The sequence below is a fragment of the Nansenia antarctica genome, assembly GCF_963989245.1.
Source record: "Nansenia antarctica genome assembly, chromosome: 4".
In the NCBI taxonomy this organism is placed as follows: domain Eukaryota; kingdom Metazoa; phylum Chordata; class Actinopteri; order Argentiniformes; family Microstomatidae; genus Nansenia; species Nansenia antarctica.
In genome coordinates, this window is record NC_137689.1 from 26,117,532 (window position 1) to 26,133,790 (window position 16,259).

Consider the following 16,259-nt stretch of genomic DNA (forward strand, 5'->3'; position numbering starts at 1 on the left):
AACACTAATTTACATTGTTAGCAGACTTACAAAACAAGCTCTGCTAGTTGACTAGCGACGTGTTGTTGATTTTCAACAATATATACAAAGTATTCAAATTCTTTAAAAAAAATAAAAAATAACAAAATAACAAAAGTCGGATCATTACATTAGATCCCGGCATGAAGACCTAAGCATTAGAACGTGTCACATTTGGGGTGGATGATCCATTCTGTCTATCAGCCAAAGAAAGAAGCACCATTGTATTCTAGAATCCGGCACAAGGACTCCATTCCATGGAACCTCGGGGATCACCAGGCGTGATATCCACTGATATCCCTGAGGTGGAGCCCTGCAGAGAGCCCGGCTCTGTCCAGACCAACACAGGCTGACACCACAGACAGATCAGGACGGTGGCTCCCAGTTCTGCTGTGCTAGTGTCATCGCCCGCTTGATCTGCTCATAGGACACAAACATCACGATGTTCCACGAGCCAAGACGCAGGAAAGAGGGCACAAATCTGATGGGGAGGAGAGAAGAGTGTAAGAGGACAGTTGTAGCAATGCAAGTTGTGCGACAGAGAGGTGTATTCCATTATTTCATGTAGGCCAAACCATAGACATGTCCTTACCCCTTATAGAAGGCTGTAGGCCCCTCCTTAGTCAGCATAGTGATGGTACAGTTCATAGCGCCGCCGTACTGGCCTGACGCTGAGTTCATGAACCGGGTTTTCACCACATCTACAGGGGAAGCCACAATTGTCGTGCAGAAACCTGCGCCGAACGCAGCTGTGAAGTGACACGGGAGGTTGTCTGGAAGAGAAAATACGTCCTCAACATGAATCTGGTGTTCATGAAATGTCATACGCCACTTATTGATTGTACACTGCGGTCTTATGTTGTTTATCTTAATTCACACACACAGACCTCTTTATTATTCATCTTTACTACTAGTCATAACACACAATGTGATAATTGTCCATTTTGAGTTGTTATTGCAGTCTGGAGTCATCTATTTGTTACGTTTTGTTATGTTAAACTCTCGCCGACATGAACCTCACCTGTCATTAGGTCATACTTCAGTATGAGTTCCTTGATGATGTCGTAGGTTACAAGCTCTGAACAGTTTACAATGGAGTTCCGTGCTATATTGGGGAGGCAGCCTGAAACAAAGGCACAGGGAAGTAGTCATAATCAAAAATCAGCGACACTAGAATAGCAGAAACATCAAACAAACAGAGCATGGCCTTGGAAAGCCACAGTGACAATAGGCTCTTGCTCTAATCTGATACTTAATCATCAGACTCAACAGATGGGGAGGACTTAATGAAAATGTGTTTTGTCTTCAGTTTCCCTGATTATTTTAGGGCCAGCATTTTTTCCTAGCTCTGAAATGAACTGTGAGGCTCATGCAGTAACTTACCTTTCCAAAGCCCCCGCACCCCTTCATCTCGTGCTATGGTCCGGTAGGCATCCATGGTGCCACTGTACCTCTTCCCCCCGTCAGCCAGACGTACTTGGGCCTGGAAACGCACCTTCACCACGTCTGTGGGCTGAGCGAACACCACAGCCATCGCTCCGGTGGTACAGCCTGCCATGAGCCTGATAAAGATGCTAGCGTCTGGAGAGAGACGTGCACAGTCAGCCATTCTACCTGAAAGGACTGGAGTGCTAGTGAAGAAACAGCTCTGCCAACTGTAGCATGTAGCACTCTGTTTCTACCCTGTTATGAATCAGTCGATAAGTAGTAGTTATGAATCAGTGGATAAGTAGTAGTAATAGTAGTAGTAGTAGTAGTAGTAGTAGTAGTAGTAGTAGTAGTAGTAGTAGTAGTAGTAGTAGTAGTAGTAGCAGTGGCAGTGGCAGTGGCAGTGGCAGTGGTAGTGGTAGTGGTAGTGGTAGTGGTAGTAGTAGTGGTAGTGGTAGTAGTAGTAGCAGTAGTAGTAGTAGTAGTAGTAGTAGTAGTAGTAGTAGTAGCAGTAGTAGTAGTAGTAGTAGTAGTAGTAGTAGTAGTAGTAGTAGTAGTAGTAGCAGTAGTAGTAGTAGTAGTAGCAGCAGTAGTAGTAGTAGTAGTAGTAGTAGTAGTAGTGTAGTAGTAGTAGTAGTAGTAGTAGTAGTAGTAGTAGTAGTAGTAGTAGTTGTAGTAGTAGTAGTAGTAGTAGTAGTAGTAGTAGTAGTAGTAGTAGTTGTAGTAGTAGTAGTAGTAGTAGTAGTAGTAGTAGTAGCACTTTGAATTGCCACTCTTGTATGATGTGCAATTGTGTGCAAATACCTGTGTGTAATGTACTATACAAATAAACTTGCCTTGCCTTGCCTTGCCTAGTTATGAATCACTGCATAAGTAGTAGTCAAAACAAGTAGTAGTCAAAACAAGAAAGCTCACTCTCAGAGTCACGGGAGTAGAATGCCTTCATGGAGTCGTAGAGGCCGATGCGGACGGAGGCGAAGCTCATCTGCCTCTGCAGCCCCGCCACCAGGCCGTTGTAGAGGCTGCGAGCCCCCTCCGTACGCACCATGGTGGTGATGGTGCCAAACACGCCCCGGTACCTCACCACCTGGGACCCCTGCGCCGACGACACCTCTCCTTGGATCTGCAAACGGAAAGCAACATGTTAGCTGTCACCTGAATGGCGTTCCTGAACGTCAGGGGCTTTCAACCTACATTCAACTGGTTAGGGCAGATGGAACATAATGAGGTATTTCAACAAAGCCACCGATCCACTCTCACCCCTCACCTGTAGGCGGACCTTGGCCGTATCTAGAGGAAAGGTGACGAGGTCAGCGATGCACCCTGCAGTGCCGGCGCCAAAGAATTTGATGGTAGCTGTCGGTGCCAGGTCTGTGGGTTTTATTCCAACCATGGTTGTGCTTAAAGTCGAATTTGATGTAGAACAACAACAACAGCAGCAGCAACCTACCCAGCCGGTTCCCTGAGGGGACAGGACACAGACAGAATGATTTAAGAGCTCATCAAGCAAGGATAGGAGACAGCCAAGACGATCAAACATTTTGTTACATTGAATCTCACTGCTGACTTGTGTAATAAAAAAATTAAAATTATAAAAAGTAATTATTGATCCATAATGTAAATGATGCAGTCATTGTCAATCCCACACATATTATGATATATTCCATTCATGGACTGTGTGACTGAGACATGCTTTCAAAAATACTTTCAACACATCCATGAACTCTCAATGGACTGTAGTACCTATCCTTGAAGACAGAAGAGATGTATGTCTCTTCGACAAGTAAACTTCTTGTTTGAAGATGTTTTGCTGTTAAGATGCCTTGTGCCATATAACCTGCCTGGACAAAGCAAAGCAGCATTGTACTACCTGTGAAAACCCACAAAACATGATTTTAATCTTAGCAATGGTGGTGGTGGTTAATCAACCTTCTTTACTTTCACTCTACAAGGAGTACTGCATTTATTATTCAAATGCTATGTATTATCATTATTAATTAATTAGTTACCACACCATGAGTTACCATTTATGATGTTGCCATCACATAGAACCACTGTTTGTTACATTTCAAATGGACATCAAAGCCTGGTTTAAAATGAATCGTCACAATATTATATCTCTGCAAGACAGTTGTCAGCCTGCACAAATGATATGTTGTCTGTCATCTAAGGAAAAACAGTTTGTCTATATATTTACCTGATTGTATTTTGATGGAGAAGAATATCCAATATAATACAAATAAAAATAAAAAGGAAAGATCCGTAATCCAGAGTGAGTTAATAAGGTGTGCTTTGCCCCGTGTAGTGTATGACTACTGCTGTTGCGCTCAATTTATAGACGCATCTTGAGCACCAGGCAGTATGTCACACTGGGTCAAGTTGCGTAGGCATGATGCTATGTTTATCTCGTGTTTACGGAGGGACACAGTTCAGTTCGTACTTGGGGAGTTGTTGATCTGCACTGAACTGTAAACAAGCAAGTTCAATTTCATTGCAATAATCATCGCGAGCGGAATTGTTTAATGGCTGATTAAATGGCCATTCAATTAATGGACGTTTTTTAAATGGAGCTCAGTATTTATCCTCCGATAAATAAACGGGTGTTAGATTCATGTCACGTGAAATAATGGTCACTATCATTATTATGTCCATAGATAATACATACGTGTATAATATCTATGATTAATTTATATCACTTTCTCAAAACGGAGAACATTTACATATTACCTAACATGCACACCAATCTGTCGTCTTATACGAAGTCGATTCTTATTGGTCAGTCTATATGGCCAATCAGGAGGAGGGGTTTGTCTGGATTCCGAAAATTGCTTTTCAATATGTTTCTTGGGTGTCAGAGCGACCACACACGATAAGGCAATGGCATAGAGGACCCTTTCCCATTACATAAGTAGAGTTTTCTTTGATTGATTGAGATGTTATTTCAAATATGCGCAAAACAAGATACAGCAACAATCATTGCACATTTAACTTAGTTTCATCTTTTTCTTCTTCACATATTCTAAAAGGAGTGGGAAGAAGTTCCCGGTGATGTAAAGTATTTAGCAAGAAAAGTATTGTAACTGTGCATTAATCGCACGTAATGCGCAAAATGTTCCAGAAATGTTGTCCAAATTCTGTCCCATCCTGACACCGTAGACTGGTCTCCGTCTCCGTATTCACTCCTCACGTCTGGACCAGGGGCGGCGCTAGGGGGTGGCTACTTGGGCTCAAGCCCCGGATGTTTTCTGAAAAGCCCCGAATGTTTTACTTTCAAAAAAAATAAAAAAAAATGAAAAAAAACTTACAAACTCTCGTGAGTAACGTGCAGTACCGGAGTCCAACAGAGAGGCAGCAGCTGCGCGACATTAGCCTGCGTACTGCGTAGCCTGCCCTGCCCTGAAGAAGAAGTGATCTCATTCAGTGCCTGACTTGCAAAATTGTAAGGATGGATATCCCAAAGTTGTTTTCAACAAAACAAGCGCCAAGAACTGTTGCAGCAGCAGTATCAGCAGCTGACAACAATAACATCACCAGCAGTGATGACATAGATGATGTTTCAGGTTTGTGAATCTTTTTTTTTTTTTTTTTATAAATTTGTTTTTCAGATTTGATCCCTTTTTCACCCAATTTGGTATCCAATTGAACCCAACCTAGCATCCAATTATCCCCTGCCTATTGCATAGGATCCGCCGCACGACCCCGTGGCCGGCAGCCCCAGAGGAGATCGCCAGGCAGACTAGCTGACTGGCTCCTCGAGCCCAGCACCGTTATTCCGGCACCCCGGGGGCGCTGTTGCGCGACGGATCCTTGTCCGGAAATAGTCCTATACCGCCCTCTGGAGCGGCCGCTCAATATGCCGCTCCCTGTGTGCCTCGGCCATATCCGGATCTGGCGAGACCGGGATTCGATCCCAGTCCCCGTGGGCAGCTTGCACTAGTGGCTAGTGCTTAGACCGCTACGCCACCGCGGGGCACGAGGTTTGTGAATCTTATTAGAAAGGTGACTGACTCACTGACACTACTTTTCCGGTTTGCTAATGCTAGCTGGCTATCATAACATAACGTTATGTTATAATGAAAATGAAACATAGCAAGGTACTGTTACGGTACATGGTAAGAAATCAAACAAAGGATACTACTTATACAAATAAAGTGAATAACAGGCTGATAGTATTTGATATCTGCACTCTGGTTGACTGAGTGAAAAAGAATGATGTAACGTTAATGTTACAGCTAGTAAACATGGAGTAACCACATTAAGTATGCCCTTATGGTAGTATGTATGTATACAGAACATGACTCAAATCTATCCTAAGATGTAACGCTAACTAACTAAGTTTGTTTAATGTCCCAGGGGGGATTTGATTTCACAGTACTATACACAGGCCAACAATACATGTAATATATCGTCATATAACACAGGACAAGACAATCAATACAATATAAGTGGTGAGCACAGAGTCTGCCCTGATATACATACTGTAACATAACTAGCCTCAGCCCATCAATTATGTAATTCTATACAAATATAAATGATGGTGACTGACAGGGGGAGCTACGTGTGCTGACCTCCCTCTGTGCCCAGAACCACCACAATTAGTTTGCTTCATTAAAGGGTGTGAATGTATATGTGTTCTCCAGTGCCTTTTGTCCGCTTTAAGGTGGTGGTAAGTTGAAGATTGAAGGCAACATTTTCTGGCGCGCTCCGCGCGCATTATATTCTCCCTCTGGGCTAAGCCCCGCATCTCTTGCGATCCTAAATCCGCCCCTGGTCTGGACATTATGCATATTCTCCCTCCAAACAAGGTTTGCAAAACGATGGTTTTTTAGCGATTCTTAGGCAAGGCAAGGCAAGGCATGTTTATTTGTATAGCACATTTCATACAAAAGGGGCAATTCAAAGTGCTTTACATACATTATTTAAAAATACAGCAAGAGGAGCATAGTAAGAAAATAAAAATTACAAAGTTTGCAAGTGATATTTCATATTTGAGTGATACCAAGCCAAGGAGTACTCGGCCTAGACCAATTGCTCCGGGGCGCTTTACTCAACTATCCCTTTTCTGACACTATTATTTTCATACAATATTTCGTAACACCATTCTTTTAGCGCCCCTTGTGAGTGGAGGCACGCTAACGTGGGACCTGCACCGGACTCCCCCTGACCTGGGTTCGCAGTCCTGCCGTGCACGCTACCCCACCCGCAATGTCCTCCCCTTCTCACTCGGTTCGCAGGATATTTCAACCGGGGCCTGGTTACCCCTTAATATCCAGGACCTACTGTGCCTTCCTTTACCTGGGGCCTGGTTACCCCTTAATATATATTCTTAGAAAAAGAACAGTATGTCCCGACATTCCCACCCCACCCCCACCCCAGTTACTCGTGTGAAACGTATATACATCTCAGCCAATCCATACGTAGGGCTGAGGTGGGCGGAGGGGCAGGGGCATCTGTGTACAATCAGTCAGAGCAGGCATCTGGCAAAAGGACCTCGTCACAGAAGGATTTGGGGTTGGGAAGGGTGGTGGTGGTATTTACCAGTAGTTGTATTCAACAGGTGTGGGACAATCTCAAGACCAGTTCTGACGTCTTGAGTGTTACATCATATGCTTCCGGATGGGCCCGGGTTGTAACTACACTCTGTCGACTGTGTTACCCCGCCAAACTTCACCTGATGATGTTTACCCTAACCCTATCCCCTTCATTACAGCTACTCCCTTCTCTGAGTATTACAGTGCCCCAACCCAGTCATAGCTACATGCTATAACTACTTCTAACATGCAAGTAGTTCCTGGAAGAACAGAAAAAAAAATGCCACATAACCACTCCCTAGGGGCACATTTAGCTCTTCAACAGAGCAGTTGTCAACCTCCATAACAAAACAATCTGACGAATGCTTAAGATAAGTTAAGAACTAGTAATGTGAGTTCCTCTTCAGAGGTATGAAAAGAACATACCTAAACGTACAGAACATTTAAAGATTGCAAAGGAAATTATATCTCAATTTAGTAAAGGTGAGTGACCTCAACCCCAGACAGAGAGACTGCTCACACAATGGATTCCTAACATTTTCTTCTAGAGAACAAAACAACATTCGCCTCTCCAACATTAAATAGTACAAAAGAACATTACATAAGGCGACGCCATTTTCTGATCACACTATACAAAATAAAATATGTTGTGTCTCTATGGACTACCGCTGAATCAAAAAAAATCCCATATAATCATTTCCTAAGTGTAACAACTCTCTGCTGCGTGTGTGTGCATGCATTCGTGTATGTGTGTGTGTGTGTGTGTGTGTGTGTGTGTGTGTGTGTGTGTGTGTGTGTGTGTGTGAGAGAGAGAGAGAGAGAGAGAGAGAGAGAGAGAGAGAGAGAGAGAGCGAAGGAAAGAAAGAAAGAATACTGCCCAGGACTGAATACGCACTGGACTTACTGAAAAACGTTGCACTTTATATGTAGCACTTTTTGCACTTTATATGTAGCACTATCCCATGCACTGTTGTCTGTCCTGTGTTGTCCTGTTTTTGTATTTGTTTTTGTATTCATGTATAGGCCTACACGTAAAAAAACTATAAACGCACTTACTGTAACGCCGAAGCAAATTCCTATATGTGTATGCATAATGGCAATAAACGTTATCTGAATCTGAATTCGAAAGTTGCAAGTGGGCTAGACCTCTGTGTGGCTGGGGAGGAGGCAGCCACTGGTGAACAAGCACAGAGCCGTCAACCGCGACCGCTGCACTTGAAAGAGGCCCGCAAGGCTCTGCCTCAGGTATCCCAGGCACGCGGTCGGGTACAACGTGTACACACGTTCCATAGAGAGAGGAAGCTGCTGACAGCACCTGCTTGTCTCCACTCCGGCTGAGACCGGTTTTCTCGACAGATCCTGTGTGTGACCTTAGAGCACAGAACCCTCCCCGGTAAACAAGCAGCTCCTCGAGCCTCCACCCCATCCCCCCACCCCCGTCCCCCTCCCATTCCCCCTCTCCCACTGAAACTGTATACCGGTATGGCAGTCACACACAGACCCCAGAAGCTCCCTCACCCCCACCACCCCCACCGCAGCGCACCCCTTCCCCTGTACCCACAAACACTATAAATACATCAGTCAGAACATCCCGATGAGGTTAGGAGAGCACACTGAGCTAACAGAAAGGTGTGTGTGTGTGTGAGTGAGTGTTTTTTATGTGTTTATTAAGTCTGTGTGTGTGTCTGTGTGTGTGAAAGAGTTTTTTTTCTGACGGCACATCTGTGTGTACCTGGTCCCTGGTTGCACACCTCCCCACTCCAATGAGCAAAACATTTTGAGATAAGAAATCGCTACATATTATATCATAAACCGTAAAGTCAACACATTTACATTTACATTTTTGGCATTTAGCAGACACCTTATTCTAAAGCGACTTACAATCAATACATTTGAAAAACTATGCCAAGATTCTATGCAAATAATAACTGACAAACATCATGTAGTATGTCTTTAATTGTCGCAGTGTTTGTTGTCTGTGCTGTGGCTGTATCTAACTGCTGATATGATTTTATGTATTGCACTTTAGTAAGACTGTAATGCAAAGTAGAGGTTTGATTCCCCAAACCCCCCAAAAAGCTTTTTGTTCAGATGTTTTGTTCAAGTCTGTTGACTGCGAGTGGTGACGCATGACTTTGAAAATATCTGGGATCAGGTTTCAAGTCTCAGCAGCCAGAGCAAAGCTGTTATGTACATCCCAGCACACAACTGTCTGACTATTCTATTGACACGACACGCAGAAGAGTGCGTTCACTTTGGTGTGAGTTGTTACAGTAACAGAGAAAGTTGGGAGGGATTCCCACAGCAATGACAGGCTTAGGGGATAGGCTGCAGGATAGCAAACATGTTTAGGACCTCAGGGAGAGGGGTAGGGGTGACTATTTTATTCCCCAAACCTCTCCAGCCATGTTCCTTTGGTCTGACCTTTTCCAAAGGGTAGGGCCAACGCTCTCTGCCAAGTCATGCCATTAAGCTGCTGACCCTCCACAATGCCAGTCTCACATCATGTAGGGGTCTGTCCCTCTCCTTGTCTCCCGTCCTCATGTTGGTGCCATGTGTCCTGGCCTGCAGCCTGTGCTGCTTCAGCTGAAGGGGGTAAGGGGGCATGGTGACCCTGCTCCACATTCTGTGCCAGCCCTTCCCTCGCTGCACAATGACCGAAATAGTTGGGCTGTGGCTGCACAGGCTGACAGTGCACATTAGGCAGGCACACTAGCACCCCATATAACTCATGAAATGACAAAACACACTTCCAACAGGAGGTCATTGTAGTACATTGGGTTTGAATGTATTTTGCGTTGAGGTCATGTTTTTGATTCTCGTATCGAAACAATACAATACGCTAACAGTAGTGTAGGATTAACTGATATTTGAAACATGACTGGATTATTAATGAATGACATCAGATTCATTATTAGTCAGCTTGCAGATCTGTCTGTCTGTCTGTCTGTCTGTCTGTGATCGCTTCGTGAGCATGAGTTGTATAGTATACAAGTACACGAGTACTATTTTGAGACTGTGATCTCCCCTTTGTTTTCAACCATTTGAGTCTGTGTTTTTTGTTTCCTGTTTTGTCTACTCTTTCTAAGTCAAGATCCTTTAGTTGGGTACCGCTCCCTTTCTCTGCGAAGGAAAGGATTACTGCCCTTTCTCTGCCCCGCCCGTGGGTCTCCTTACATCACCAGAACCATGTATGTTCTGACTGAAGAGAGGGCAGGACTCAACACATGGCTAGAAGAAGTGACAGTATCAAACAGAGATACTGCTACAGTCTTGCAGAGCGTTCTTACGCACGCACACACGCACGCACGCACACACACACACACACACATACACACACACACACACACACACACACACACACACATATACACACACACACACACACACATACACATACAGAGTTTGGAGTTTGATAGTAGGAGAGCCAGAGGACCTTCCTTTAGGGAAGATTGTTACAAAGGAGAAACAACCAAACCATTCCCTACCACCATAGACACCCTAGGAAAGGTGGTGTGCATGTTTGCATGGATGAATGTATGCATGTTTATGTACCTCTGAGCTAAACATAATTTTCATTGCCACCTCTGTCAAGTAAACACTTGCAGGAAGAAGCCAAACCACAGTTTCGATAAGCTCGTAAGTGTGTTTGTGTGTGTTTTGTTTACTTCCTGTGTTTCTCCCCAGGTGATTGCCCTTCCTCCCTGCCTATCGCCATGGTGACGACCTGAGTGAGCACAATTAGAGGGGAGTATAAAAGATTGGGAGAGACATTCAGATGGTGCCAGTGGACCAGTCTGCTACAGCTCCTGAGTTGTGTGTGTGGTTAAGGTTGTAGTGTGTACCGGTGTCGGTAACTTTTTACATCTCCTTTTCTAGAGGGAGTGTGTTTGTTAATCTTGTGTTTGGCCTTTGCTTTACTTTGCTTACTGCATTGTGATCTATTATCTAACTTACCTGTTACTTTGTTAGTTAACCAATCATTCAATTTCTCCTCATTTATAGAAAGTAGTTTTTTGTTTCACAGAAACCTGTTTATTTTGCAAGCTATACCATAAATCTTGGATTATTTATATTCTCCCTTCTGCTGTTTCCTGTCCCCTGGTTCTATTCTATTGTTCCTTCCCTCATCCCCTGGATAAGATTTGGGGATGTTTTACTTCAAAGTAACATCCAACCAAGTCAGGGAGTACATTAAGGTGATTGTGGCTACAAATGTTGAACTTGCTTTTGGTGCCCCTATCACTCCCATTGTTTCATTGTTAACGGTGGCTAATGTTAGCTCCTGGCCTATTACATACACTACCTACAAGGTAAGGAACCATCTGACTTTAAGTAGAAAAATCCTGAACCAACCCTTTAAGAGGTTTAATACAGAAAATGACGAGCAATTTATCGACACAATAAACATATTACATGACAAAAATGATCCCAAAGCATGTAATTAATACAACATTGGCCATTAAAAGGCAGAAACTGGGATAGTTCCTTAAAGGTTATTTTATGTTTGAGTTACATTAAACTGAGAGACACTGGTAAACCATAGTTCTCATGACATACTGGTAAGATAAATGACACTCCAGAACCAACAAGATCATTGGGGATATGAGGCGCTAAAATACAGAAAAAGGTCCCACAGTCCTGTTGGTTCCCTCATGACATCACCAGTCCTCTGCTATGGCATACCAGCTACTCTACTGCCCTCTAGTGGAAATGTGCTGTGAAATGAGAGAGAGAGAGAGAGAGAGAGAGAGAGATAGAGAGAGAGAGAGAGAGAGAGAGAGAGGGGGGGGGGGGGGGGAGAGATATGGGCAGAGATCTGTGCCACTAGAATCTGAATCTGAATTACTGACTTTGAATTGGAATTGCTCAATTTGAATTTAAAAAATGACGTTCCACTGAGACTGCGCTCCTTGCTGTCACGGAAGCCCTCCACTCTGCCCAAGCTTCCTCCCTCTCCTCTGTTCTCATTCTCCTTGACCTGTCGGCTGCCTTCGACACAGTCAATCACCAGATCCTTCTCTCCATCCTCTCAGACCTGGGCATCTCTGCACCGCACACTCCTGGTTTTCTTCCTACCTGGCGGGCCGCTCCTACCAGGTGACCTGGAGAGAATGGCTATCTTCTCCACGAACCCTCTCCACTGGAGTACCCCAGGGTTCTGTCCTAGGGCCCCTACTTTTCTCCCTCTACACCAAGTCTCTTGGCTCGGTAATCTCTTCACATGGGCTCTCCTACCACAGCTACGCAGACGACACTCAACTCTTCCTGTCCTTCCCCCCGTCTGATGTACACGTGGCAACCCGTATCTCAGCATGTCTCGCTGACATTTCAACTTGGATGGCTGACCACCATCTCAAGCTCAATCTTAACAAGACCGAGCTCCTCTTCATCCCCGGGAAAGCCTGCCCTCTCCAAGACTTCTCCATCACAGTGGAGAACTCTACTGTAACCCCCTCCCTGACAGCCAAGAACCTTGGAGTGATCCTGGATAACCGACTATCCTGTGCGGAGAACATTGCAGCAACGGCTCGCTCCTGCAGATTCTTCCTCTACAACATCAGAAGGATACGACCATTCCTTACCAGAGAGGCAGCGCAACTCTTGACCCAGGCACTGGTCATCTCCCGCCTGGATTACTGCAATGTACTCCTGGCTGGGCTCCCCGCTTCAGCCATTAGACCTCTGCAGCTCATCCAGAATGCTGCCGCCCGGCTGGTATTCAACCTCCCCAAATACTCGCATGTCACCCCTCTCCTTCGCACCCTGCACTGGCTCCCGATAGCAGCTCGCATCAGATTCAAGACCCTGGTGCTTGCATACCAGGCAGCTAAAGGGACAGCCCCTGCCTACCTGAAGGAAATGGTAACCCCCCAAACCCCTGCCCGCTCACTCCGCTCCTCCACCTTGGCTGGCCGACTGGCCCCACCTCCTCTACACAGCAGTCGGGCTGCCCGATCACGTCTCTTCACAAAACTGGCTCCCCGCTGGTGGAATGAGCTCCCCACGGCTGTCAGAACGGCAGAGTCACTACCGTCGTAGACTGAAGACCCATCTCTTCAGGTTACATCTTAACTGCTCCTCCTGAGACATCTTCTGACCCTCACCACTACGTCTCCTAAAGACACCCGCTTTCCCCTCTACTGTGTCCCTAAGAACTTCTATTGCCCCCCTTGTACTGTTTCTCAGTTTCTCCAGTAAAAAAAATAAAAAAAAAATAATAAAAAATTATTTGAAGGCGATAGGGAGAAGGTTTTTCCTTCTATCAGTACAGTGGCCCCGGGCCCGAGCTGGATTACTCTTCCTGCAACGAATGGTGGATTGCTGATTCACATGCTTGGTATTCAAATGTATTGATTGTAAGTCGCTTTGGAATAAGGCGTCTGCTAAATGCCAAAAATGTAAATGTAAATGTAAATGAATATATATTTTTACTTTGAATCACATAATTTGAATTTGTATTGTTTAACTTGATTTAGTTTTTCAATTCAGTTATTCAAGTTAAACAATACAAATTAAAATTGTGATTCAAAGTCCTTTTTTTTTATTCAACGTCATTTTTTAAATTCAAATTGAGCAATTCAAATTCAAAGTTAGTAATTCAGATTCAGATTCTAGTGGCACATATCTCTGGCCATAATCCGGGTCCTTAAGGAAGAGTAGGCGGTGGGCCGAAGCTGTCTATCTGCTTTCGTTTGTGAAATGATCGATCTACAACTACAGACTAGTTGATTTTTTAATATAAGCTAAATAGTTTTATTTGGAACATGTTTCCGTCTGTTGGCAGCCGATTTTCGATCGACGTTTTATGAAAAGTAAACTTACGATCCATAAGTTAATAAGGAGAATGCTTGGGGCTACTATGCCGCTAACCAATCAAAACCCGTTAAAGCGTCACCTGACTTGACGTCTGCCAATGATATTCCTTCAAAATACGGAACTAGACGTAAACAAAGTATTATCTGGAAAGACGAGAAGACTGAGTTGTTTCGGATAACTTTACTGTCAAGTAATGTTTCAGGTAAGATGTGCATGTCATACTAATTTATATCACATATTAATGAACAAGTCCATGTCATGTTGTGTCAATACAAACATGTTCTAATATGCTATTTTAGTGAAAAATCCGACCTATCGTCACCCGCGATTGTGAAGCTAATTAATTAACACGCTAGTTATCTAACTTTAAAGGGTACAATAGCTAAGTTACCAATGTCAATTATGTCTATTCTCAATTATGTCAATAATAATTGTGCCAAATTGGGACCAGTAACATTAACTTGTGTGTGAGTATGTTATATGTGTGTGCAAGCATGTTTTTGATATTGTCAATCGTCTCACTTTTACGAGGTGAGCTGGTAAGACAAAACCCAAGACATAGGGCCAGTTTCACAGACAAGGCTTAAGCCTAATCCTGGACTAAAAAGCATCTTCAATGGAGATTTTACATTGAAAGTGTGATTTAGTCCAGGACTAGGCCTTAAGCCTTGTCTGTGAAACCGGCCCTAAGTGTATCTTCACTTGCCTTGCCTATAATTGACGAGACTAGACAAAGATTCAAGTGTTAGAGAACATTTATAACACTAGTGTGTTTTCGCAGTGCAAACACAGACACATGTCTGTACATGGTAGGTTGTTAGATTTGCATGTGCATTCCCTTTCACACATTTTGTTTTTTTGCAGGAGCAGTATACAAGCTCTAAAACTGCGACTGGGGCTGGGGGAAGGGACATCCAGTCAATCTCAAAGAAATCTCCCTCTATCTTCCAGCCATGGCTCATTGGCGGAGGGATGTCTGGCTGGCTCTTAAGGGACCTCCTGTATATGGCTGCCTGGTAGTTTGCCCGCTGACTATGTTTGTGCAAGGCATCCTTATTTAGTGGTAGACTTCGGTCATTGCACTTCCCACTCTTGAACATTTGACACCTAGCTAAATGTACATCCCTACAGCCTTTGTGGTCGTAGAGGTCGCATGTAAATGCCTCAATTTCCTCATAAAGCTCTGTTGGCAGTTGAAAAGCTGTTCCCAACTTTTGGAAAGTAGCACAATGCTCTTTGTTGGACAGGAGTGTTTTTACGGCCTTCACTTTTCCATTGCCGTGCAGTGCACTCACTGTATCACAGCCGGTGAAACAGTGAAATCCAATGAGCGCATCAGAGACTTCATCACCAAGATGGCTGTGTATTCTCTGTACGTGTATGGTGTTTGTTTGTCCCTTTCCCTGTGTGGAAGTACAGGTTTGCTCCTATTTCCTTACAGAAAGCGATAGCCAGTACAAACACATCTGTGTCAGGACTGCTGATCACAACATGTAAGCTATACTGTGAGGCATGTTCACAGTGAAGCAACAGCAGGGTGTCTGCCTCCTCCTGTATTGAGAACAGTGTGAGCAGTGGTAAAACCTCAAGTTCTGTGCCACTGCTGTTGACTCTGATCACATGACACTCAGACCCATGTCCAACAATCAAAGTGATGTCTTGAATTTGGTTTTTCCTGGACTTGGACCATGTCTCAAAAAGAAACTGTTGTAGGTTTTCTTTGTTTTGGCCACAAGCCAAGAACTTGGACCAAAGTCTTCTGGGCCCTATTCCACAAAGCTCGATAAAGTTCTAAGCCTCGATAAAGTTCTAAGCCTCGAAAATGTTAGCTTGCGTTCGGTGCCATCAATGTGGCTCAAATAATTCGCTGCTTGGTTGAGCTCCTTCTGAGTCAGATATAATTAGCCTGGTCCCGACCAGGCTAAAACACAGGCTATAGTCATCCGTGCGTCAAAAAAGGCTCACAGGCGGAAACTAAACCCTGAACGAAAGTTCCTCATGTGTCTTTTAGGAAATATTAGTTCCCACTTCACATGAGATAGATAGATTAGATCAGCGTTTCCCAAACTGTGGGGCGCGCCCCCCTAGTGGGGCGCGGGGGTACTGCAGGGGGGGCGCAGAAATAATAATAATAATAATAAATAAAAATAAATAAAAACTGTGGGAATACTGCTGCCTTTTGCAACATCGTACCTGTGTGAGATAGGCTTTTCTGCTGTTGCTGCTATCAAAAGCAAATACAGGTCGAAGTTGAACATTGAGAATGAACTGAGAGTGGCAGTCTCAAAACAACAACCCCGCTTTGAGAAGATTTGCAAGGCAAAGCAAGCACACACAAGTCATTGATCGTAATTGTGATAGGAATGTGTAGAGTAAGAATAGTGATGCAGTAGAAATTAGTTAATGTTGATATGTTGAATATTTCAGTGGCACAGGATCATTTGCCAAGCACTTATGTTCCTT

The 16,259-nt window shown here is 44.1% G+C and overlaps 1 protein-coding gene across 1 annotated transcript; it reads right to left on the minus strand.

The window, feature by feature from the left end:
- Positions 1-384: 384 nt before the first annotated feature.
- LOC308155444 (dicarboxylate carrier UCP2-like) lies at positions 385-2,839 on the minus strand (the record flags this gene model as incomplete). Its single annotated transcript, XM_080528765.1, has 6 exons — positions 385-499; positions 611-791; positions 1,040-1,141; positions 1,402-1,599; positions 2,362-2,569; positions 2,714-2,839. The coding sequence occupies 6 exons, from the start codon at positions 2,837-2,839 to the stop codon at positions 385-387; spliced, it is 930 nt and encodes a 309-aa protein (XP_080384891.1).
- Between the last annotated feature and the right edge of the window lie 13,420 nt (positions 2,840-16,259).